A 23,746-nucleotide genomic window follows, 5' to 3' on the forward strand; every position below is an offset into this window, starting at 1 on the left:
CAGCAGCCTGGGGCTGCTGCTGCTCAAACCTGCTCCAGAAGCAAGCAAGTGATCCAATACAACAACATAGCTTCCAGCTCCGAGTGGTGCTGTGGTGTGTCACGTGCACCTCACAGCTCACAGCAACTAGGTCAAACAGCTTTCTCAGGAAGCCCCTCTTGCCAGATGAGCCACAGCTTGATAGATATTAGCAATTTAAATGGTTTGGTTCGTTGAACACTGACTATATTGAGCAGAATCTGACCTAACCATTTTGGCACTGAATTATTCCACAAGGATAACTGCGTACTGCTAACTGCAGTGTCTTTGTACCCGAAATATGCTGTTACTGCTAACTTGTAAAATCCCAGGAGTTCAAAATAAAAACCAGGCCTTATTATCCCTTAGTATAATTTCATTTAAGCTGCCAATGGATGAGACCCTTATTGCCATATTCAACCTCAAGCTGAGGGTCAGATACTCATCGTAGATTTTTCTGGACATGTATGTTTGGAATTCATTACCTGTCTTTCATCTTCCTTTTAGTCCCCACAAATTCTTTTCGCCTTACTTAGCTTCAACTTCAGTGCTCCAATATTCCCTTGACACCAGTTACCACTGCCTAGGCCCCCCTTATCTCAGACACCCATCAGCCTAGTCAGTCCCAACCAGGTAACAACTAAGCTCTCTATCATTTGCTCATCCTGCAGTCCTCTCTAACATCTACCACCTTGCACCTATCCCAGACCCAGCCCAGCCTGTGCATGACCACTCCCCTGAACCACCTCTGCATTGGTTAAGGCTGGGTCCACCAATGTATATGGTTAAATGTGAATTAGGTAAATCATGTGCCTTTTTATAATGAGTTTCCTAAAATGCCAGAAGACAAAACCACCAGCTGTTACTTACTGCTGATCAGGAAAAAGATACCTGTTAATTAGCATGCACATTGGATCAAGCCGTTAACAAATGCATTGTGAAGCTACTATGGAAGATGATTCAAGTTACCACCTGGGTAACTGCGCTTCTGTTCCCAGCACAAGGCTGTCACGAGCCCTTCTGATCACTTCTGTATTTACATTTGTTGTGCATCTGTTCTAGCATCTCCAGGCCCTGATGTTTTGGAGGAACACATGCTGAGATACTTCCTGACAGGGATGAGCTTCCAGTACTATAAACCTGCTGGGTGCAGCTCAAGATGTGAACCGAAAGCAAGCATAAAACCATGGTTAAGACAAAAGCCTGGCATTTGGAAGTCAGTTCTCTACTCTGGTGTATGACAAAAATAACTGTCTAGATGACTCATATAATTAGAATTTTACCTCTCATTGTCCTGCTTTACTCAGCCCGTACAAAGAAACAGGTTGGTCTGTTTAATCTGTCACGAAGTTTCCACTCATGCTGTCATTACCCTATAATGTAATAAAGGGTAATATAGTACTGTTCTATGACAGAAAGCTTCAGAGGACCGCGTATCCATTTCTGTTTTTCATAGTGCTCCCCCTGTAAAAGGTCATGGGGACACGTCCATAGAGCAGTCAGCAACGGATCTGTTCTAGTCATGAATGTGAGTTCCAGCATGTATTTATTCCCTGCTTCCAGCCATCAGTGTCTGATGTCATTGGGACAATTTATACTTTCTGGCTATCACAACCTCCTACAGCAATGAATTTCACAAGTGATATTGATTGCATTAAGTCATACATGTGCTTCCCCTATTGCTTCATCAGAAGAAAGTGTTCCTGCTGCTGTACCACCATGGTGCATAGTATCAGCCTTGCAATTTAGTCTGCACAGAGAGTGCTGGATGAAATTGTTTGATGCCTTGCAGTACAAGACATCCTAATCTCCTTGCCTAGTGAAATCACTCAGTACCAGGGTTAATACTGAAGTGCAGGCCAGCTGAAGCTACCTTTAAAGGGCAGGGTACACTCCAAAGTAAATACGGTTGACATGACACAGGTATATATTTTACTTAGAATTTTATCACTATGTCTACTGTAAGCACAGCTTTTCTTTAACTGATTCCTAGTATTTGCTACAGACAATATTGAAATATTTCTTACAGCATTTTCACAGTAGCATTACTCATTCCACCCCTGCTTGGATTTCTTACCTTTGTGGTCCACAACTTGACTGTCCAGTCAAATGATGATGTGACAAAGAGATGGGAAAAGTCAATTGGACCCACTGCCATGTGACAGTTGATTCCTGTGACGGGTCCTTGGTGGCCTTCAAAAATTTCACCAATGCCAGCTTTACTGCAGGAAGAAGAGACCTTTGCATTTAGTGAGTGATATAACATCTGGTGATTTAACATCATTTTTCTTTACTCTTATGTGCCTATTTCCTTTTAAAGTTCCACTTAATCTGTAACTTTCTGTCCATTCAGTAAGGTCTTTGCCTACAGAGATTTACTCCTTTGGGCACCATTAATGATCAGAATCCAGCACAGGGAGACTTTCTCTTTCTTCTGAAGACTTGTCTTACTCACTTTTACATACACTGTCTACTACTGTACTTGAAATAATATTTATGTATAATCATAACATAATTCTAAATTATAATTATACTATCGCTTATGCCTGTGAGTAAGCCATTATCACTAGGAATAACCATTAAAATAAAAATGCAAATATATTAATGACTTATCATGAGCAATTCTTTTTCTCTTACACATCTAAAATAACTTTCCACAGCAGTCAATCAAGTCATTAGGAAGAAAATCCTTTTTCACAAAAAGTGAAGGAACTGTTCCTGTGATCAGGTATCATAGAGTCACTACTTTGAACAAGGGGAGATGTGCATTTCATCAGCCTGAGGCTAGAACAGCTATGAGGAAGGAAAAATACAACGCTGTCTAAGAGAGAATGTGTGCAGTTTTCTTCTTCCTGGAAGCAAATGACACCAGATCAGTTGTCAGGGCTGTCTCACAGTGTATACAGAAAGGGGAATCATGAAATTACCCTTTTAGTTACATTATATAAAAATTGCCAGTGGAAAAAAAAATACATTAAAAATAGCCACAGCTGTGACAAGGCTTCCAGCCCTGTGTCAGTGTGAGTACAGTGTACTCAAAGAGATAGGAGCTGCACTGGAGCAAATTGGTTCCTCATATTGCTAGAGCGGTCCCCTCACCTCTCCTGGTGACCACCATCACAGTGTGGCCTCACTTAGGCTTCCCTCCCAGACCCTGCAGCTTGTGCTGGAGCAGGGACTAAGCTCTGCAGTGCCTCTGCAGTGCTGGGTACAAAGCCCACCTCTTATTTTATCCCCACCTGTCTGTCATATAGTCGGTGGGATAAGGGGAGTTCTGGAGCACTGAGAACACCTTGGGTATCTTCTGTGCTTTGAAACACCTTTTTCCAGAATAACATACGGCTCTCCACTGTGCTGGCTGAAGGACACAGGAGCCTCTGCAAATAAAGTGGGGATGATAGCAAAAAGCTCTAGGAAAGGCAGGCAGGAGCAGAAAAGGAGTGCATTTTTTGTTGGTCAGCTGAAGGTTTGCTAAAAAGTTGCACTAACAAGAGGATCTGGCACCTTCCTCCTCTTGTGAGGAACAAACCAGGCATGTCTGAAAGATCAGAAGTGAGAAATGCCCTTGGGCATACTTCATTTATCCTAGCAGCCTATGATTAATTCAAACCACCAGTCGCCACAGCCTGTAAGTATGCCTAAATAGACACAATTTTGCAATACTGCCAGTGGTCAGGCTAAAATAAAAATAGTTTAAAATAAAAATTATATGGAGCAAAATATATGTAAAACTATTTATACAATATTAGGAATGTGTAATAGAAGCCTTACAATCTTAGACCAGTGTATTGATGTCTGTTTGGTCAACAGAAACACAGAGTATGATAAAATATGAATTCAGAGAATACTGCAAACTATTGGTGGGGGTGAGCTTTAAATCTATCAGTGAAAAAAGTTTCTTTACAAAAGCCTGTCAAGTATCCCAAGGATGAAACTACCACCAGAAGCCAACAGAGCACTCCAGCATCCTGAAGATTTACAGGGTACAAAATAAGAAACTTGCAGTATTAAACTACAGCCGGGGTTATGTGAGGAAGGGATATGAACTGACATTTCTGAGGTCCCAGTCATCTCTTCTTTGGGCAGATGCCTGAAAAAGGTAAAGGAATGCAAACCTAGGAGTAGTCATCCCCCCCACCAACTGTGCAGGGAGCAGTATAACAGGTGGTAGCACAGATGCTCAAAGTCAGGTGACCCCTGTCCTAACCATGCAAAGTAGAACAATACAGACACTGTGATACAAGATTAAAAACATGAAACACTCTCCACACACGCTTGGCTACCTCATGCCAACACAGCCACACAGTATCAAAGTACAAAATGCTGAACATCACCTTCCATGACGACAGGCTGTGTAGACTGTTCCCTCTTCACTGCCAACAACAAAGTTATTGACATCTCCAGTTGGGAAAGCCATTCCTGTAACCGCCACTGGTTTGGACTTATTGTAAACCAGCTCCATGCTCTCCTACCAAAACAGGTCTTTGTTATTATCCTGCAATTTTGATATTATTCTGCAACCATCCTTTTGATTGGCTGTTTTTTTTCCTGCCATCCCTGCTGCTGTCTGTCACACATCTGAGAGTGGCTGAAAGGCACTGGTCTTTGCTACATCATCTTAGATCAGGCAGAGATGACAGGTGAGAATTTAAAAGCTAATGGGGCAGAAATTAAAGATAATACCTTAATGCTTACACTTGCCAGCCCCAGGCTCTAATAAAACGTGCAATAACCTTATATTTACAAACATTTTTGAAATCTGTTGTCTGTCAAGAAACACATGAAGTATCCTGTGCACCTGAGGCGTTATCAGACTGTGCCACTTGTCCCTTTGCAGAACAAAATTGAAAGTTGAGGTCCTCACTACCACCATTCTAAGAATTGCTTTTGAGGGATTTTCTGGGGTAACCCAAAACACTGCCCCCGGACTCCACCATCAAGCTATCAACCAGAAGGCTTTTTTTTTTTTTCTCCTTTGGTAGCTACCTTTCAAAGTAAACCAGCATGCCCATTTTTGCCATTGCAAGTCCAACCAGCATGAACAGATTCTGGCCATTGCAAGATGCGGACGCTTTGAGCAGATTTTGCACAACTTTTTGGTTCTTCAGCCTAAATGCTGTAACGCAAGAATCCACAAAGGGGCTGAATGATTTAATAATTTTCATTTTTAGCTATTTAAGTGGGTATGTTTTCTATGTTTAAAATGTCTAAGCTGCTGTTCTTCTAGGGCCAAAACCTGTAGCGTTTTTCTCAGAAGGTCTTTTTGCTGTAGCTAAGGAAAGTGGGCATCCTTGTGAGAGGAGAGGGCTGCAAATCCATAGAGAAATACTTCTGCTTGGTTTATACTTTTCTTTGAAATACATTTGGTTCTACCAAAAAGAAGCAGAACTAGATCTGGTAAATGCATTGGCAGGGCACGTGTGGACCATATATTTCTGGGAAAAACTTCTGGGGTGAGATCATCATTTAGTGTCTCTGTGGAGACGCAGCCAGATACTGTGGTGGACTCCCTCCTCCCAGCGCCTACACCATGGCTGTATGGCTGTACATGAGTGCTCTGAATCAGTGCCTTTGGAAAGTTTCAGACTGACACACATCAGCAACACTCTACTCCTCCCAATTTAAAGCTATGGCTTGACGTCAAATCCTGTGCCTTCATCACCATGATCCACACGCCAAACTTCAGCGTAATGTGGGGTGTGTTCCCATCCCTGTTGAAAGCCAGTTTGGAGCAGGGAAATTCCATCTGAGTGATGAAGTACTGGAACTGAGATGTTCACAAATCTCTGCTTCAGAATTTAGCATTTCAGTAAGTGAATATGTAAAGGTGGGATTTATCTTCTTGATTTTTAACTGAGAAACTGGGGAAGGGATTCAGTTGCCTAAACATAGGTGACTGGGGCTTTTTAGATGCCTTCACTTCTATTCCAGAAGAGCATTGGTTTCCATATTGTTGCCTCAGATGAACACAGTCTAACTGTGAAGTTGGCTGCAATTTGAATAGGAAAAGAGATGGGATGACTTTCAAAAGCCCCTTCCATCCTAAGATTTGACAGTTCTGTACCCTAGGGTGGGTATCTGAAATGGTATTTCACACTGGGCTGGGAGAGTTGTCCTCCAGAAGTGCCCAGTCTCTCTAAATTACCTGTAAAGGGAACTAAAATTACTAGCTTAGACTTGACATGGACCTAGCTTCTAGATAGCAAAGCTTGGGATAGAGGAGTCCCACCTCTTTTGTAAACACTGAAAAGTAAATAATTCAATAGTAATTGCACATTAATGCATGATTAATGGATGATTAATGGAATCACGAAGAGGAGTTTCTATGCAGCATTTTGAAACAAGATCAAATCCCAGGATGCTTAGTAAAAATGATATGGGTCTTTTTTTCCTAAGAAATTACATATAAAAAATGAGTGATGTGTTGGAATAGAAAATGTACTACTCAAGAAGAAAACACTTAAAAGATGCTTTCAATTGGCCTTTTTCGGCATCAAATTCTTTGTTTAGTTTTCATTATTATAATCACTAGTGGTTTGGACAATTTTCCTGGATTTCCTTTCATTTCTGATACAAAGCGGGGATTGGTGGGGTGTGTGTGGGGGAAGACAATGGCAGCAAACATTCCAGAGGGGGGAAATCAGTTCTAAAAGTTTTGATTTACATTGTTTGTTCCTTTGGCTACTGAAGGCAGGCAGCAAAGTAAGCTTTCTGTGTGCCTTGGAAACCCATAGTGCCTAGGGCGTGTTCAGCAACAGTGCAATCTAGTCCGTATTTGTTAAACAATGCTGTAGAGTAAGTACAATTTATACCACAGGCGACTTCTGTAATTACCATGATTTAAAATGGATTATTTCATTTTCACTTGAAACTGACCTATGTATTAACGTATTACAATAATTACATGATTTGTGGTAAAGGAAATGGGTTTTGGCTCTTAACAGAGACTGCTGGAAGCAAGCTGTACTCTTTCAAGTGCATCCATTGGTTTTAGTTTGTATAGGACGTGAGGTTTTGGCTTTTAGGTTCCATTAAGCAGGTATCCTGCTCTACTGAGGGTGCTTTTTTTCCCTGTATATGTAAAAACAAACCCACCTGTGGAGTTGAGAGCATGTCCAGGCTCCAGGAGCACATTTTGCCATCTGTAGAGACGGTAATGAGATTGTGCGCATTCTGTGTTCCAACTACATTCACACAATACACGGGATGCTGAAAACACATTAACACTGGAAATCAGACAGCCATTCTCACATCGTTACGAACAGATTATTAATGTCATATGTTGTTTTAAAAAATGATTAAGTAGTCACATAATGCCTGGAAAATACAGGAGTTGGCTTTTGCCAGATAGGAATTGGTTTTTATTGTGGGTTTGTTTTTTTTTTAGATATAAGTTTAAGGTGGTGGAGGTGGAAATGTTTTCAAAGTTTCATTTTCCTCATAATAAAATGACCCAGCTGAGTAATGCTGTGAAAATACTGAATTATGTGCATGAGATTTCACTCATGGGGACATGTATCAGTCTACTTTTGACACTGAAAATAACTGGCAAAAAGAGGCAAATGGTCCAAATGGAATGAAAATGAAAACTTTATTCAAGAAAACAGCTGCATAAAACTTGAACTTTTCCAGAATTTGGCTTGCATGCTTAACATTTGCAAATGTACTCCACTTGAAAAACATGAACAAGTCCATCAACATTTTCCAGCACTGGCCAATATATCTTTTTAAATCTGTCATCATAAATGTGCAGTGACTAAATTTAGGGTGTTACACCTGGTTCACCATAGAATACTCATTCCATGGAGGCTGAATTCCACTTTGAGTGCAATACGAAACTTGGCCTATTCCTTTTCCGAGGAACCTGGTAATATCTGGAGCCTGAAGTGTCATCTGGTATCTGATGGTGACATATGAAGGATGGTTCAAGCTCAGCAATCTCCAGAGTGAAAAGTCAGTCAGACTGAACAATAAGATTTAATTTCTTTCGATCAGTACAAGTGATCCTGCTTAATTAAGGGTAGGGCATATACACAAGTCAAGAAACTAAGTATTGTATTTATCTGCCTCTTTTGCTGATGAATAGAAGACCTGCATCTCCAGGAAGAAAACATACTTTTCACTAATACTTTCAGTATTTAAAGAAAATTAGGACCAACTTAACAAAAGATCCCTATAGAGGTTCTAAGCCAACTCCAAGTAGGGTTAGAAACCTAGCATTTGCTCCTACTGAAAAGAATGGCTGAACTACCACTTATTGCAGACAACTTTAAGATCCAGTTGCAAGTCACCTACCCAGTCAGTAGGGAAAGGCAGAAATCTTCAGAACACTGGAAATCTCTGAGGTTCCATACCTGAGAAGATCCATTAAATGCCCCCTAAGTGCAAAAAGGGCAGCATCTGAAAGCACAGTGCGTGTGTGTGCACCCACACCAAAGATGGAATCGCCAATTGCTGCTGAAATGGTACCTTGTGCTCAGAGGCTACCTGTACACACCAGCAAGTCACAAGGTCCATTTTGATGCAGACTTTCCTCTTTTTCTGAAGCTTGTCACGCACCTCATTTTCCCCGGATCATCAAAAGGATGACCAATCTGTCCCTCACACTATTACCCTTCTATGATGATGATGGACCTTCTTGATGCTTAGTGGTGAGCTAATGAGCCCAGTGCTAAACATGATTAGCACATGCTGATGTGTGAAATAGGCCTATTTTTTCATGGGTGTTTGACCTTCAGAAGTCCACAAAGACAGGGACAGAGTGGTGGGAGGAAGCTAAAGCAAGAAGTGGAGTAGCTAGAATATTTAGGCTTGAGGGAGAAAGTAAGTCCTGTCTTTCCAGCAGCACCTCAGTGTGCCATGGCTGGCTTTAATCAGGGCTACCAGCCATCAATTTCATGCATAATAAAAATCACTACATAAATGAAAAGACGTAAGGAAAATGGATGAAAAAGACAACCAACTGTACATAGAAGAAAGTCTAAACAGGCTACTTCCTTTCAAAGGGTTGCTGCCAGATTGCTTTTATTTATTTTGGAAATTAAATCATCATGCAAAAGGATTTTGTCTTAATTAAAATTTCCTGTTGTCCCAAGTGCAGATGTGTGGTGGGTGTGAAAGGAAATTAGTGAGTAAGCTGCGGGTAGAATTCTCTTCCCTGGTGAATCCAGGCGGTAATCAGTGACACTAAACTTCAGGAAGGTTTAAGTCAGTGATAACTCTATCTGTTTCAAATAAGCTAAGTGAGAGAAAGAACAGAGAAAAGTCCTTTTTTCACATCTGGTGTAAGTTCAAATTAAAAAATGACTGTTCATTTGACTAAAAAATGACTATTCACGTATGTTGCAGTACATAAAGTAACACTGCTACAGTAGAGTTCTCTTAATTTAACCCTTTTTTCTTTTTTTCTTGGCAGTGAGGATTCAAGCCAGCCTTTTGCAACCAAGACTTCATTTACATTTTATGTGATTCTTATATATGAACATAAAGCACTCTTTTATTGTAAAATCTGATCACTCCTTAAAAACATCATGCTTCCTCATGTTAGACAGTGTAAACACTTATTTATACCAATCCATGACAGCACATAAAGTGCCCATCCACAACTGAAAGTAATTTATTGACATTTGTTAAAAGCAAAACATCACATATTGTTCTATTGCAATAACAAAACTAGTTTAATATATAATTCCAGGAGGGACAATTTTGTCTTAAACATTTTGTGATTGTAAACAAATTACTTCCCATTAATCTTTTTTTTTTTTCCACTAGATTTTGAGTCCCAGTTGTTCAATTTTCAGTGACAGTCAGCTTCTTGCCACCAGTTTTCTGGTCTGCTACATCGCTAAATTGCACTTCCAAGAGAGACTGTTTCTTTTCATGCAGATTGAACAACATTACTGGTGACAAAATGAGCATAAACATTAGGGAAATGAAAAGCAATATTGAAGTTGCAACCCATGGCACAGATCATTAGATTATTACATCAACATTCATGATAGTGGAAATTTAGGGAACAATATTTGTACTGCCTGGCCCGCTAAGCATGTCTGTGCACACCTGTCGTTTTTTAATGTAAGAGACTTGCTATCATAATGCTGGCCCGATGCTGAATCTTTTGCACTAATTCACATGGCATGGCTTCTAGAGCTGTCTTTTAACTTCAAGGATTGTGTTGTCACAGCTAACTAAAAGCTGAACCTTGATTTGCAAATTCCAAAGAGAACAATCATAGAATCGTAAAAGCTGGAGGTGCAAAAGACCTATCACTTAATCTGATCCTTCTCTTTGCTATAATAAAATTATTATCTTATCTCTCAGAGTGCTTTGTGAAGTTCAGTTTCTTATGTTTTAGGAAATCTGCATTTTTTTCTGCATTCTTATATCATACTATTACATTTTTCTCTTCTGTTTAGTTGCCCAGGGAAGTTGTGAATGCTCCATCCCTGGAAGTGTCCAAGGCCAGGTTGGATGAAGCCTTGGGTGGTATGGTTTAGTGTGAGGTGTCCCTGCCCATGGCAGGGGGGTTGGAACTTGATGATCTTAAGGTCCTTTCCAACCCTAACTATTCTATGATTCTATGATTCTATGCATTTTCTTTTCTGCTTCCCACTCAAGAATGGTCCCAAGCCCACTCCCAACCTGGGATGTGTTTATCATCCCATGAGTACACCTTCCAGATCTTCTGAACAGGCTGCCTGAGCCCAAACTCTGGAAGAGGAGAGCTCAAGAATGCATAACATCTTAGTGCAGGATGGTCTGGAAGTCAGTGCCATAGCAGAGTGAGGACACTTTAGCAGGCAATCCAGGCTTTTTCTTCCTCCAGCACCATATGAGTACTTTGCAATATGAGAGAGTCATCTACCACAGAGATCATCTTTGGGGATAGAGAAACTCTTTTTTCTTAGTCGTTTTGTGTTGCTGATCTGCCTGTATATCTCCCAGACGTCACCAGAGCCCTGTGCCACCATCACTATATCTGCAAGCATTAGTGTGTAATAGCAAAATGTTCTTCCACATCATTTAATTGAAATAAGCTCCCCCTCATTGTGCAAGCTCTGCCTTATGGCCCTGTCTGGATTAGGAAACCATGACAGACATGTATGTATTGCTGTACTGTAAAACAGAAGCAAACTGTCCCATTCTTTTCAAGGATACCAGTGTCTATTTACAGGACTCCACTGAGACCACTGTAGGTGCCGAATCTGGTTCAAAAGAGAAACTTGTGTAAAAGACAACAATAAGTGATTCAAATTGCCTGCCATGTTGGACTGACAGACACACAGTCCCTATATCGACCTGACAGGCAATAAAGAGCTAGAGTTGCAGTGCCACTGTGCTGGCACAAAGGTGCCTTACTCAAGTGTTGTAATTGATCCTGCTTTCCTTCTTGGAAAGGAGGATAATCTCCTGACCTGACGTTATGAAGTGTGATGGTTAAGCACTTACAGGAGGTGGTTGTACATCTCTCTTACCTATTTCTTTCCCTTCAATGACAACACTTATGTTGCACACACATCTGTGTGGCAACTATTACTGTAGACACTCTAGACAGCTTCACTTCCCTGCTGTTTCCTCTAAAAAATACGAAGAGGTGATTTTTACCCTTACCGTGTGAGCAGCAGCAGATAAGGGAGTTCTCTGAACCGGAGTGCGCCTGTGACTGCGATTATCCCACAAGACGATTTGGCCAGAGTATGTTCCACCAACGACCAGGTTTGGGTGAAAGCGGGCAAAACAGACAGACATCACGGAGGACTGGAGTAAAACAGGTAAAGGAGGAGAGAAGGGTTACATGGTCAAACACCTTCAATTCTTTCCTTAAAGAAGCATATTGTAATTATCATTCTGTATTTTAGAAATCACTATATGAGCTCTATTCATATTCCTTGCACACCAGAAATTCTGCTAAAGCCAACAGGACACATGCAAAGAGCTAATTTGGACACTAAAATGTGTAGTTCCATTGGTCTTAGGGAAAATACGCACCACAGGGTGAGTCTTAGCATGATCCTAAAAATCTGAGATAACCTCTCCATGACGGTGATGGGACACTGCTTAATATCATTTCCAAAACTGAGAACTTCAAGTAACCAAATGCCAGCCCACCAGAGTGTGGCATCCTGGCCCATGATTTCCCATCAGGGAGAGCTCTTCCCTATTGCTCTTGTCTCACAAGCCAGTATGGAGATGGATGTCTATTCCAACTACCACCTTCCAGTCTCTTTAACGTAATATACAACATATGAAGTCCTCAAGGGAACAGTCTCTAGAACCTCCATATGCCAACAAGCTACAGCCAAGAGAACAAGCGGTAACTCCTTTAGGTCCTTCATTCTCTTTCTAAGGAATTACTTCCCATATTTATATAATTGGTCCTGGATGTTTTCTCTTTGTTTTATGCACATTGGAAACCAAAAGTTACAGCATTCATATAATTTCCTGAGAATTCACATAGTAATAAAGACTGTTTGCAAACAGAAGCAAATGTCATTTTTTCATGGGCAGTTTTAGTGATGCTTACAAGCCACAGAGCAAGACTTAAACTGCTGCAGCAATTACAGTCAGAAAGTTAAATTCAGTTTTAGTGGTTGCATTCTTAAAAATTAATTTTTTGGTTGTTTCAAATGAATTTTTGTAACAAATCTTTGTTACAGTTTAATGACTGGGTACTTTGAAGTTGTGACGCTCCTATGTGTGAATCCATTATACTCGATGACAAAGGGTTAACTAAATTACCATATTTCAGATGCATAAAAAGCCTTGCAGACATTTAAGTAAACTTTGTTGAATTGGAAACATTGTAGCTGCCAAGCTGAGCTAAACCCAGTGTCTACCTAGCTGACAACCCTGGCTCTGGCAGGAATGGATTGAGTTTTAAAATCCTTGACATGGGTAGATATGCTAGTTATCTTTCCTTACTGCTCCTGCTCCTCGTCCTGATTTCTAGTGGCTAGAGACTGGTTTGAACTTTCACACCAGAGATTTATAAACCCTTTCTGATAGGGCCTGAATTAATTATGCTAACTCTCGATGTCTATAACTAGGTTAATGAGAATAAAGCAAAATGTGAAGTTTAAATAGTTTTTACAGAATTCATGTGGCTGCCTGCTATTATTGTTTAAAGCCAGATTCCATGCTAAATTAGCTCAGCAGACATAGCATACAGCAGTACATTCAATACTGGGTTTTTTTACTAAGTAAGATCACCAAGGCAATGAAATAAGCAGCCACTACCTTTTTTTCCCCGTTCTCTCTGGATTTTCATGGCTGTTCACTTGACATCTTTGATCCCTTCCCTTCTTGACTAAAGCTTTTGCTGGTGACTAGATGATTAGTATACATAATTGCCCATCTTAGTCCATATCTATCTAAGTGCTTGAGCATAATAATTACACTATGGTCAGTCATAGCAACAACAGGTAGCTTCCAAACACCATTTCCAAAGGACCTATTAGGTTTACAGATAAGAAATCCCACTTTTGAGTAACAGGACTTTGGTACTGCTAAGAGGAGCTTAAAACTCAGCTACAATGCAGCTGCCATCCAGTTTCCACAGATCCCCCATACATTATAATTAAAACGATCCTACAGCACATGTTCTATGTTTTATCTCTTTGTTTAATGGCTTCGTGAGTTGTTTTAATCATCCCCTCTCATTCCTTATAACTAAGCTGACAGATATTCTTACACGAAGTGAAATAGACAGATGATTTTAAAACAGTACAGCTCCATCACTGTGTGCACCCCGTAGCAGCTACAAGGCTCCACATGTATTTTAAGAAACCCCAGTTCAAACAGTCAATCCACAACAAAGCTCTCAGTTTGTCTAAAACAAACTTGAGTGACTCTGAAGCAGGGCAAAGCAGCCCAGTGGACAGTGTATTTTTAAATGTTGTGTTTTCATGGTTAGCATGTTTTTGAACTCAGAATGCCAGAACACAGTTGAATGGTCAGGATATAAACTGCTAAAGTGTTTTTTTCATAAAGTTCAAAAATAACCTACAAACGTGACACGGACTTAAGTCCTCTGCGCTGCTTCTAGTTTTACGTATTGCTCCAAAGCAACTTATGTTCTTCTACTGGTGAAATGTTCACATCCTTTTAATTATGTCAATGTTATTTTTCTACTGAGAAAAAACTTCTGTCAAATATTAGATTTTAACAATTTAAGGACTCCACTCCAGAGCACTTAATATAGTGATTATTTTCTTAAAGTTAATGGCAGTACTCAGATGAGTAAGGGCTGTAAGATCCAGCCCATTCATTTAACAACTTTAAAAGCATTCACTTCTTAGCCTTAATAGGAGAGAGCAGCAGACAGGTCTCCAGTCTGTCTGAACAGCTCTCTGCTCAAGGAGAGCAGCAGAAACCATTCCCTGTAAGCCTCTTCTGCCTTCAGGCTGCCTCTTGTTTGCCGATTCAAGCAGTCTAGCTTCTCCAAAACAGAGTTTTGCCACTGACTTCAAAGGGAGAGGAAAGAGCACATGGTCGGGTTTTAAAATAACAGCATATTCCCTCTTTGCACTTCTACCACACCTTTCTAGGGAAATCTCATGGCACTATCCAATAATGATGGCAAAGCTTTCCACTTTTTCAGTTAGGTACATTTTATATGCTGCAGGTGCATAGTTAAGCATCACAGAGAACAGAAGCAGCTAGTTTCACAGTATATGGCAAGAATTCACAGAGATGAGAGGGGAATCATGACAGAAGAGAATTCCACAGGGGGGTTAGAGTCCATAGCTTAAAAGCAGTACTTAGAATAGGAGGTTCCCAGTGTTATCTTTTTATGGGTGCCACAGAGCGTCTGTGCCTGCAAGCCGTCAGGACCCACAAGAGACAGGCAAATCCAAGTGTTTGGTGACCTTTATTTCTCTGAATTGTGCTGTGTGGTGAATCATTTCATTATTCACTTTAACTTAATGCTCTGGTGTTTTCTCTCTCTGTGCAAACACAGCCAACTGGATTTAGCTTTCTCTGCCTCTGCCTCTCTTTAGGTTTCTGAACAACCCTACTGAAGTATTTCTGGTACTTCTGGCTTTGTGATCTTCCACCAGATTTTCTGCTCCTGGTGGGTACCACCATGCCGGTGCTGCTGCCTCATCCCGTGTGTCTGCAGAGATGAAGAGCTAAGGAGCGAGCCCAAAGCAGCTCCAGGTAGGAACACTGCCCAGGCAAAAGGGAGAGCCAGGCCCAGGCTGGCAGACCTGAGTCTTTTGTGTGGAAAACGGGCAGTCCCTCTCCCTGAATGCTAAAGCTTCTGCTCCCAGCTGTTACATGAACGGTGATGAAAACATAATGAAGAAACAAAGCATGAAATGTCTGTGCTCTTGTCATGGCCTCAGAAACAGAAGTGCTGCCCAGCCCATGGAGAGGCCTGCAGTTGGACGGATGAATGCAGCACAGACCGACCCCCATTTTGGTCATCTCAGGCCATGTGGAGAGATGAGCTGCAGAGGTGGTGAGGTGGTGACTTTGCTCAGCTGCCTCTACCTCCTCCTTCTCCTCCTCCTTCTCCTCCCTCCCTCCCCACTGATGCACTCGATTCAAACAAGCCCTGAGCCCTCTTCAAGTGGCTGGCAGAGCTGTTTTTTATTTTAGAAGCTTAATCCAGGCCAGATTTGGATTAATGATGGCATATCCCTTCAACCACAGATACACATGCTAGGGACAGCCAGTCATTTAGATTCTCCTTACTGAGAAGCCTGACCTCAGTACCCACATCTGATGCATGTAAGGCCCCAGAGACTCAGCTGTCTGTGCTCATGTCCATAGATTTTGATGGCACTCTGCCCAGCCACCAGTCGAACAAGTTCACAAAGACCTGGGTGCTAAACAATAATGACTTTCAACAGGCAACAACTACTGCATTCAGCAAGACCTCTTCTGCAGGAAACCACCTCCATAGGCAGCGCTGCCATACTGGTACCATATGCCTACACTTGACACCAGATGTATCTCAAAACAATACTCTGTCAGTGGGAAGATGGGATCTGAGGAGTTCACAGGCATTTCTAGACTCCAAAATACCAGGTTATATTGCAGCAGGCACTCAGGAAACTCCTGGGTAGCTTTTCTAGCTGAGCAAACATATGCAAAAAAGCACCACAGTCTCTGGCATGCTACTATAGGTCAGTCTAACTGAGACAGCAGTGAGCAATAAAATTAACTGCAGCTGAGATGAAGAGGCAGGTCATTTTCCATGCTTGAGAGAATTGGCTTAGAGGGACTGACAGCAGAGGGAAAAAGCTGCTCTACTGCCACTTAGCTAGAAACATGAAAAGCTGCCAGACTTAGTTCTTTATCCATAGGAACTGAGGAATAGGGACTGGACCCCTGATCAATTATTCCTGCCCTCCTGAGAAATAAATAAATAAAGACAAAGACCAAAAGTACACATACAGTTTACTTATAACCTTTTGCTCTCAGTCATGCTCATGAAGAACAGCATTTAAAGAGTCTAAGCACTCCTATTCCCTCTGAGAACTGCCCTACCTTCTTCTGGCCAGACAATCAGGAGACCATATTCTCATGCTTGCATTGCTATACACACTTATATGAGGTCCCAGAACACATATGGATTAAAATCATCATCTAGAAACAAAACAGCAACTGAGTTACTAAATAGAGGCCCTTTTTTCCCTGCCAGGCCAAGGACTAAGAACTGAGAACCAGTGTGGAAAGTAATGTATCGCATCTGAACACTAGATTGTCTAGTTTAGTGCCCAATTACATCCTTCTTGCACCATAAAAGAAGGTGTGAGATACCTTGAAAGAGGCAATTTTAGGGTGACTTTGCCCTGGCTACTGAAATACCTGAAATAGAGACTATGTTCCTTTCAAGAGTCTTGCTTGCTTTTCTTTCTTTAGTATCAGCTATTATAAATCTGTGTTTCACATAAATGTCTAGGCATAATTAATATTAATAAGCAAGCAGCAGAGAAGACAGTGACAGAATTACAACTGCTTTTCCCAGCTGAATTTGAAAAGGTACCCAATACACCATATATCTGTACAGAAACTTTTACCAAAGAGGTTAGCTCTTAATTCTAAAAGCTTTAAATGCCAAGACTTCTGTATTGCGTCCCCAGCTGTCTTCCTATTCAACTATGAAACAACATCTGAAAGATTTTGCACTAGAGATTGTGGTATCATACAAAATTCATCTTCTACTGAAAATAAAAGAAAACCAGTTGACATCCTTCATGTATTTAGAAAAATAAATAAAACCAAGCAAACACTTCTTCAAACCAAATGTCAGAATCATGTTTAATTAAAAAAAGGAAGTTTATACTTGGTTATGGTGTGTGTCGACATCCACCCCTTTGATTTACAAGAGTATGGACTGGAAAGAACAGATTGCTTTATTCAAGAGAAAGAAAGGAGGGAGGGGGGCCCAGTGTGACAGGAAAGAGTGTAGGCTGTATTAACTTCAGTGCTTGTTAAAACATGAAGGATTAATGGTAGAAAGGGAGGGAAGAATTGTGAATGTCTCCAGTTTAGGATCTTCAAAAATGTTTGGGGATTCTAAGAATGTCTCACCCGACCACATGAAAGCTGCACAGAGAGACTCAGCCACACGACTGCTCTAAATCCAAAACTGGTATTGCTCCACTTATACCATCAAACCAATGGAGCTGAAATGTAGCCACAAATTAAATTTATTTTTATTGAAAAAGTACTAGAGTCCTTAAAAAGAAGGAAAAGAGTACGTCAGGAAATGTAGCTCTTTCTTAGCCAAGTTTACAGGGTAGGTAACTGACATCTAACCTCAGTGCTGACATCCGAGCATTGCAGCAGAATCAGAAAGCTCTGCCCAAGTCTGCAGAAAGGCAATATCCAGCGTCATGCCTTCATTTTAATCAGGGCAGAAAGCTGAAGTTTCTACTTTCATCTCTGTAACTGCAGGTTCAGCCCATGTAACTACAAGAATAAAATAATCAAAAGAAAGTCCACAAGCTGCTTTGCCAGAAGGGGATCTGTACTTCAGCCCTTCTGGAAAGTGCATTTGCTAATATTATTCATTCAGTAGTGTTGTGATGACTCAGAAAAGCAGCAAAACTGCTTGCTCTATGACAAAACCAGATAAACATGATACTTCTCAAATGCAACACAGGGAAATCCTGCCTGCCTTTATCCATGACTGCAACAATCAATCAATTTGGTAGCCCTGAATTACTACAGATACATGCAAGACTAAGAATATAGTCTTTGCTGAATATCATACTTTCTTTGTTAGACTGATGAGGAGAGGATTGAAGTCTGGAGAAATAAGAAGCAATTTCATAACAGAAACACATCAAAATAAAGTTTTCTTTCCACCCAATTGCTTACATGGTAAATACCCAAATTTGTCTGTTTTCTCTGATTAGGATCTGACTGCTTATTAAATTGTAAGGACAAATCCTTGCACCTGCATGTTGGAGAAGCAAGCACTTTGTTTTGTTTAGATCATGACACTCTAACATGAGCACCCTTAATTGTTTTGATTAAATTATTCACAAGCCTAAAGTGACACATCTGCACCATTCTTGCAGACCAAGAGCCTTGGGGTGTGTGTCTGTAGGAGGAGTGCAGAGACCTTCTGCCACCCCTGCTCGTACCACAGGCTGGCCAGAACTTGGAGCAGATGGTAGGTGTCAGCCTGAGCCTGGCATTCTGGCACTCTGCTTGCATGCATCAGGGCTCACTAGTTTCAGCACGGTATTAGCCAATGGCTTCTGGACCAGAGCTGCTATACACACAGCCAGTTCAGCACATGGGTGATGGTGTTGCTGCCTGCCACCACAAATAACCATAGCTTCAAGTTCTGTGGGACAAAGACTGCATTGTTACGATGGGTTTGTAACCAATTTCTTTCAAAGGTATCTCAGTCTGATGAAGGCTTCTAGAGTTGAGCAAATAATATTACATGAAAAATTTACTTGGTGGAATGGTCAGAAATGCCATACGGTAAGAAGCAGTTCTTAAACTGAAGAGTGTTCAGTTGCTTTCTGAAAATACAGGGCTGGTGGCAGGACGTCCCTATCAACTAGGAGAAATCCTTTAGAAATCAGTCATCCCTACATGAGACACGACAAAAAAAGAAGCTGTTTCTACTGACACTTTAGGTTCTGTTAAGTAAAATTAACAGTTGTCATACAGAGTGAAATTCCAAGGGATTTTAGAAGTTACATTTGGTGAATTGTAGCCTGAATAGTTTTCTAGTGATGAAACCTCCTTAACATTCTGCAGACATTTACCTGCAGTCCCTGTTTTAAGAAGCACTCAAAACCAAAAGCTGCCTATGTATGCATAGCTATCTATGCACCAGCGAGTTGGGTAAACAGAGGTAGTTAGGTGCTGCAAAGTGCACTGGCAAATCCTATTGCCTGCCTTTCTCTTCATCTTTAGGGACCTAACCACATCTGTAAATCTAGCTCAAAATCATTGGAACATAAATGAATATCTTAACAGTTTTGGTCTGCCAGCAGCCAAAACTCAGATTCAGCGACAATTAATTCCCAACAGAATTTCATTGCTAATTCAGGGCAAGAAGTGAGTCTTCTATTTTCAGCTTGCACACTGTTTGCTGTGGGGAATTTGCACAGTTTTTCTTCCAACACTAAGAAGGATCAGATTGAAATTATCACCCCTCCTCTGTTTTGTTCTTGGTTTTTTGTTTTGTTTTGTTTTTGTTTTTGCTTTTTTTTTTTTAAATTGAATATAGGATGAGTTTCCAAAAGCCATCTCTGTTTGCATAGCCTCAAAGCACTGTTTGTATTCCATGCACTATTATCAATGCATGAGGATAGCAGAATAGACATAACAAGATTATAGAAGCTATAGTTAAAAAAAAAAGAGGAAGAGCTCAGTTAAGCCTGTTTTGGTCAGTATATTCGTCATTGTATCTCTTTGCATTCCTACAGTTTTGGGTTGGCTTTTTTTTCTTTCTTTTTTTTTTTTTGGGGGGGGGGGTAATATTTTAAGCATTGCAAAATGAAATACAGCTCTTGAGAAGCACATACTCAAAACATCACACAAACCAAAGCCTTCTCTAAGCGTTGTGTTAGGCAACTGCAGGCAAAAGCATCTATGAAGGTGAAGCCACTCCTATCTAGCAAATGCTTGGGGAACCCGGCTGGGAGGGACAAATTCAGGAGTTCTGGTCACTTTTCCTGAATTACTTCTGCCTATTCTCTGATATTATCTAATATAAACCACAGACCTAGTCTTGGCAGCTCAGCCACATGCTCATAAAGCACCCCAGCCACTGGGCTAAGGACTTAAGCTTCTTGTTGCTGCATATCTCTTCTCCAAGCAGAGTCTGCTTTCTGCTAGAACCATGACCTGGCATCAGCAGCTCAAGAGTCCCTATCCAGGGTGGCTCCCATCTAACACTATGCAAAAGCAGAAGAGATCCCCCAGAGAGGAGGTATGGGCTAGGCTTGCCTGGCATTTTGGTGCCCTGGTCTCTTCAAAGAGAAAGCACAACTAAGATCACTTAATGGCAAGTTCTGGAAATATCAGTTAGACTTTACAGAGCACACAGAGATATCAAATTCCAGACTTGGAGAACAGGAATAGAAACACAAGTTTTTCTTGAGCTGCAGTGGTAGCTTGGTGGTTTCTATGGCAGCAGCTCTCCAAACCACGCATTTGATCAATCAAACTATGTGAAGCCACAGACGAATTAGAAGTCAGTACAGATGCTGCAAGAACAATTATTTACAGCTCAGCCTGTGAAATTTGGCATAATAGTCACAGTTGCTTATAAGGGAGTTGCAGATAAATCTCAAGTGCAGTACTCAGTCCAATCCCCCCCCAGTAAATGCATGGGCCATGAGAACTCAGGCATGGTCATCAATTTGAACAAATCAGAACAAGAACACTTTAAAGCCCCAGCTGAGGAAAGAACTTATCTATATGCTTAAGTCCATCTTTTCTCAGAAGTTCATTTGCTTAACTGTAGTTAATTCCCATGACTTCAGTGACTCAAAAGCCTGCTCACAGCCAAGCAAATTGGTAAGTACTTTTCCTCATCAGGCAGTTTCTTTATTCAGGATTTCTGAGAGCCAGTGACCTCCTTTCAGGGAGGAGGAAAGAAACCCTGATGTTCAGCTGGTCCTGGGAAGCCTCTGTAGAATTAGACAGTCATGGTTCAGCTGACTTCTGCATAACCTCAGAGACAGGGAAGAGAAAAGGAGTATAATAAAGCGTCAGAGACAGGCTCACTGAACAGCCAAGGTTGGAAGGCACATCTAGTTGTTGTCTAGTCCAACCCCTGGCTCAGAACACGGTGCAGATTGCTGTTGACTATGCGTCGTTTTGGTTTTGAGTATCTCCATGAATGGAGACCCCATGATCTCTCTGGGCAACCTGTGCCAGTAGTCAGTCACCCTCACAGTAAAAGAGTTTTTTTTCTTAAGTTTAAATGCAACTCCTGTATTTCAGTTTGTGCCCAGTATCTCTTGTCCTGGCACTGGATGTCACTGAGAAGAGCCTGCCTCCTTCCTCTTTTCTTTCCCATCAGATATTTATACACACTGATAAGACCCCCTTGAGCCTTCTCCAGGCTGAGTACTCCCAGCTCTCTGGTCCCTAAATTAGCTTAGATATCCTTTGCTGGACTTGCTCTAGGATGTCCAAGTCTCTCTTTCCCTGGGGAGCTCAGAAATTAAGGAATTTCTACTTACTGGACCGCTCTACTTAACAAAGAGCCTACAAGTCTTTGGCTAAATGGAGTTCTGCCTGATCCTGGAGATAGGTCACTTGGTTCCCCAGATTAAGGCTAGGGAGCAAAGGGATGACAGTATATCTTATTTTACTTGTTTCTAAGCAATTGGCTTTTTGTACTCTGTAGTCTTGTGTCACTTGGGCAAACTTCTACCAGTTCACTGTCATAATAATTACAGTAATCTTTTCTTATCTTTTTGATTTAATTGTAGCTTCTAGTGAAGACTGACAGTCTATTATATTTGCCCAAATCCATCACTTTCACTGATGTATCACTTATAAGTAGTGTCACTATATAATTGGAAATAATTGAAAATTAATTAAACATTGCACACAGATATGAGGATTGAGAGACTGAGAGGCAAAACCAGCTTTCTAGTGTAAATGAAGAATATACCACAGGCAAGCCTGTATTTATGAATGAGGGCGGGAACATGACTTGCCTTTGCACTGCCTGTCTCCAATCAAAAATTACTCTACAAATTCTGCTATGAGTAGCCTGGCTCTGCACCCATAGAGCATTAGGGGGCAGCTAAAGTCATGCAGGAATAGATGACTACTTCCCATTATAGACCCAATCTTTTATTCCCCTTTCTCCAAACGAACCTTAATTTCTTGAAATTGCACATCCTGCTTTCCTCAGCTGCAAGGTTCTGCTGTTTGGCTTCTGCTATTTTTTTCCATGAGTATTCTGGTAGAGGAGGAAGGAATGAGACAAGTGGTTTTCTAGCCTCAAGGTTAAAGCCTTAGTTAAAATAAATCGGCACAGTTATGCCAGCTTACATTTGCTGACCTCTGGAGTAACATCTTTCTCAAAAAACAGCTTGCCCGGGTCATCCATGGACCTGCTCATGCGAGTCCAGGAGGAGGGCCACGAAGATGATCAGAGGGCTGGAGCACCTCTCCTATGAAGACAAACTGAGAGAATTGAGCATGTTCAGCCTGGAGAAGAGAAGGCTCCAGGGAGACCTTACTGCAGCCTTCCAATACCTAAAGGGAGCCTACAACAAAGCTGAAGAAGGACTTTTTACAAAGATACGTATTGATAGGACAAGGATTTAAGCTGAAAGAGTTTGATTGGTTTGATTTAGATCAAACATTAGTAAGAAATTTTTATTATGAGGGTGGTGAGGCACTGGCATAGGGTGCTCAGAGAAGCTGTGGGTGCCCCATCCTGAAAGTGTTCAAGGCCAAGTTGGATGGGGCTTTGAGCAACTTGGTCTAGTGGAAGGTGGCAGGGGGGTGGAACTGTATGATCTTTACGGTCCGTTCCAACTCAAACCATTCTATGATTCTGTGATCTGCTCCCATTAGTGATGGGATGTTTTATAATGCATCACTGTCCTGACAGGAAGAATGGATTTACCTCAGACAACTCATAGAAAAGAGCAGTTCTGCACAACTCCTATACATTGTTAACTCAGTCCAGATTGGGCTTAGTCTACTTATTTACAGATGTAAACGTGAGGTAGCAAATATTAAGTATGTCCTCCCCACGAAATGACTGGTGGTTCAGTAAATGTTCATGAACAACATGGAACTGCAGCAGAATCGGTATTTATCTTTGCTACAAAAATACTAAATTTTGTTATAAGAGCAATCAAAATGAATTACTCATAGACCTTAATGCACCCTGGCACATTTTATTGTAGAGATAATGAAAACACTCTGATCCCTCCAGTATGACAAGTTTTTAAAAGCATATTGCTTCTTGCACATAGGACATTTGCTTGTCATCTCATGCTAAAATAATTGCACTTTTTCTTTCTCTCTGCCCCATGGGAAACATCTTCCAAGGATAATATCAGTATCTCAGCCAGTCAGCACGTGCCTATGCTTTCCCTTTGTGGGAAGCAGGGAGCGTAAATCATCATTACATCAGTGTTGCCCATATACAAAAGTTCTTTTCAGGGAAGTGCTTGTCAGTCATCCAGCCATGGGGGTAGAGGACAACCTAAAGTATGCCCTCTGCTTTAGGTTAACCTAAAGCAGAGGACAGTTGTACCCTGGA

General features: G+C 41.2%; 1 protein-coding gene across 14 annotated transcripts in view; it reads right to left on the reverse strand.

Annotated features, from left to right (window-relative positions):
* The window catches only part of DYNC1I1 (dynein cytoplasmic 1 intermediate chain 1), a 192,323-nt gene that overhangs the window by 39,693 nt on the left and 128,884 nt on the right, over nt 1-23,746 (reverse strand). For all 14 annotated transcript variants that reach the window (XM_062605072.1, XM_062605068.1, XM_062605082.1 and 11 more), the window contains 4 exons: nt 11,629-11,775; nt 7,114-7,227; nt 4,353-4,486; nt 2,096-2,240 (listed from right to left, as the gene is read on the reverse strand). In XM_062605072.1, the coding sequence (XP_062461056.1) occupies nt 2,096-2,240; nt 4,353-4,486; nt 7,114-7,227; nt 11,629-11,775 (540 nt within the window). The remainder of the gene's footprint in view (nt 1-2,095; nt 2,241-4,352; nt 4,487-7,113; nt 7,228-11,628; nt 11,776-23,746) is intronic.

Source organism: Pezoporus occidentalis, unplaced genomic scaffold, assembly GCF_034315485.1.
Source record: "Pezoporus occidentalis ecotype Australia unplaced genomic scaffold, CSIRO_AGI_Poc_V1 ctg9, whole genome shotgun sequence".
Classification (NCBI taxonomy): domain Eukaryota; kingdom Metazoa; phylum Chordata; class Aves; order Psittaciformes; family Psittacidae; genus Pezoporus; species Pezoporus occidentalis.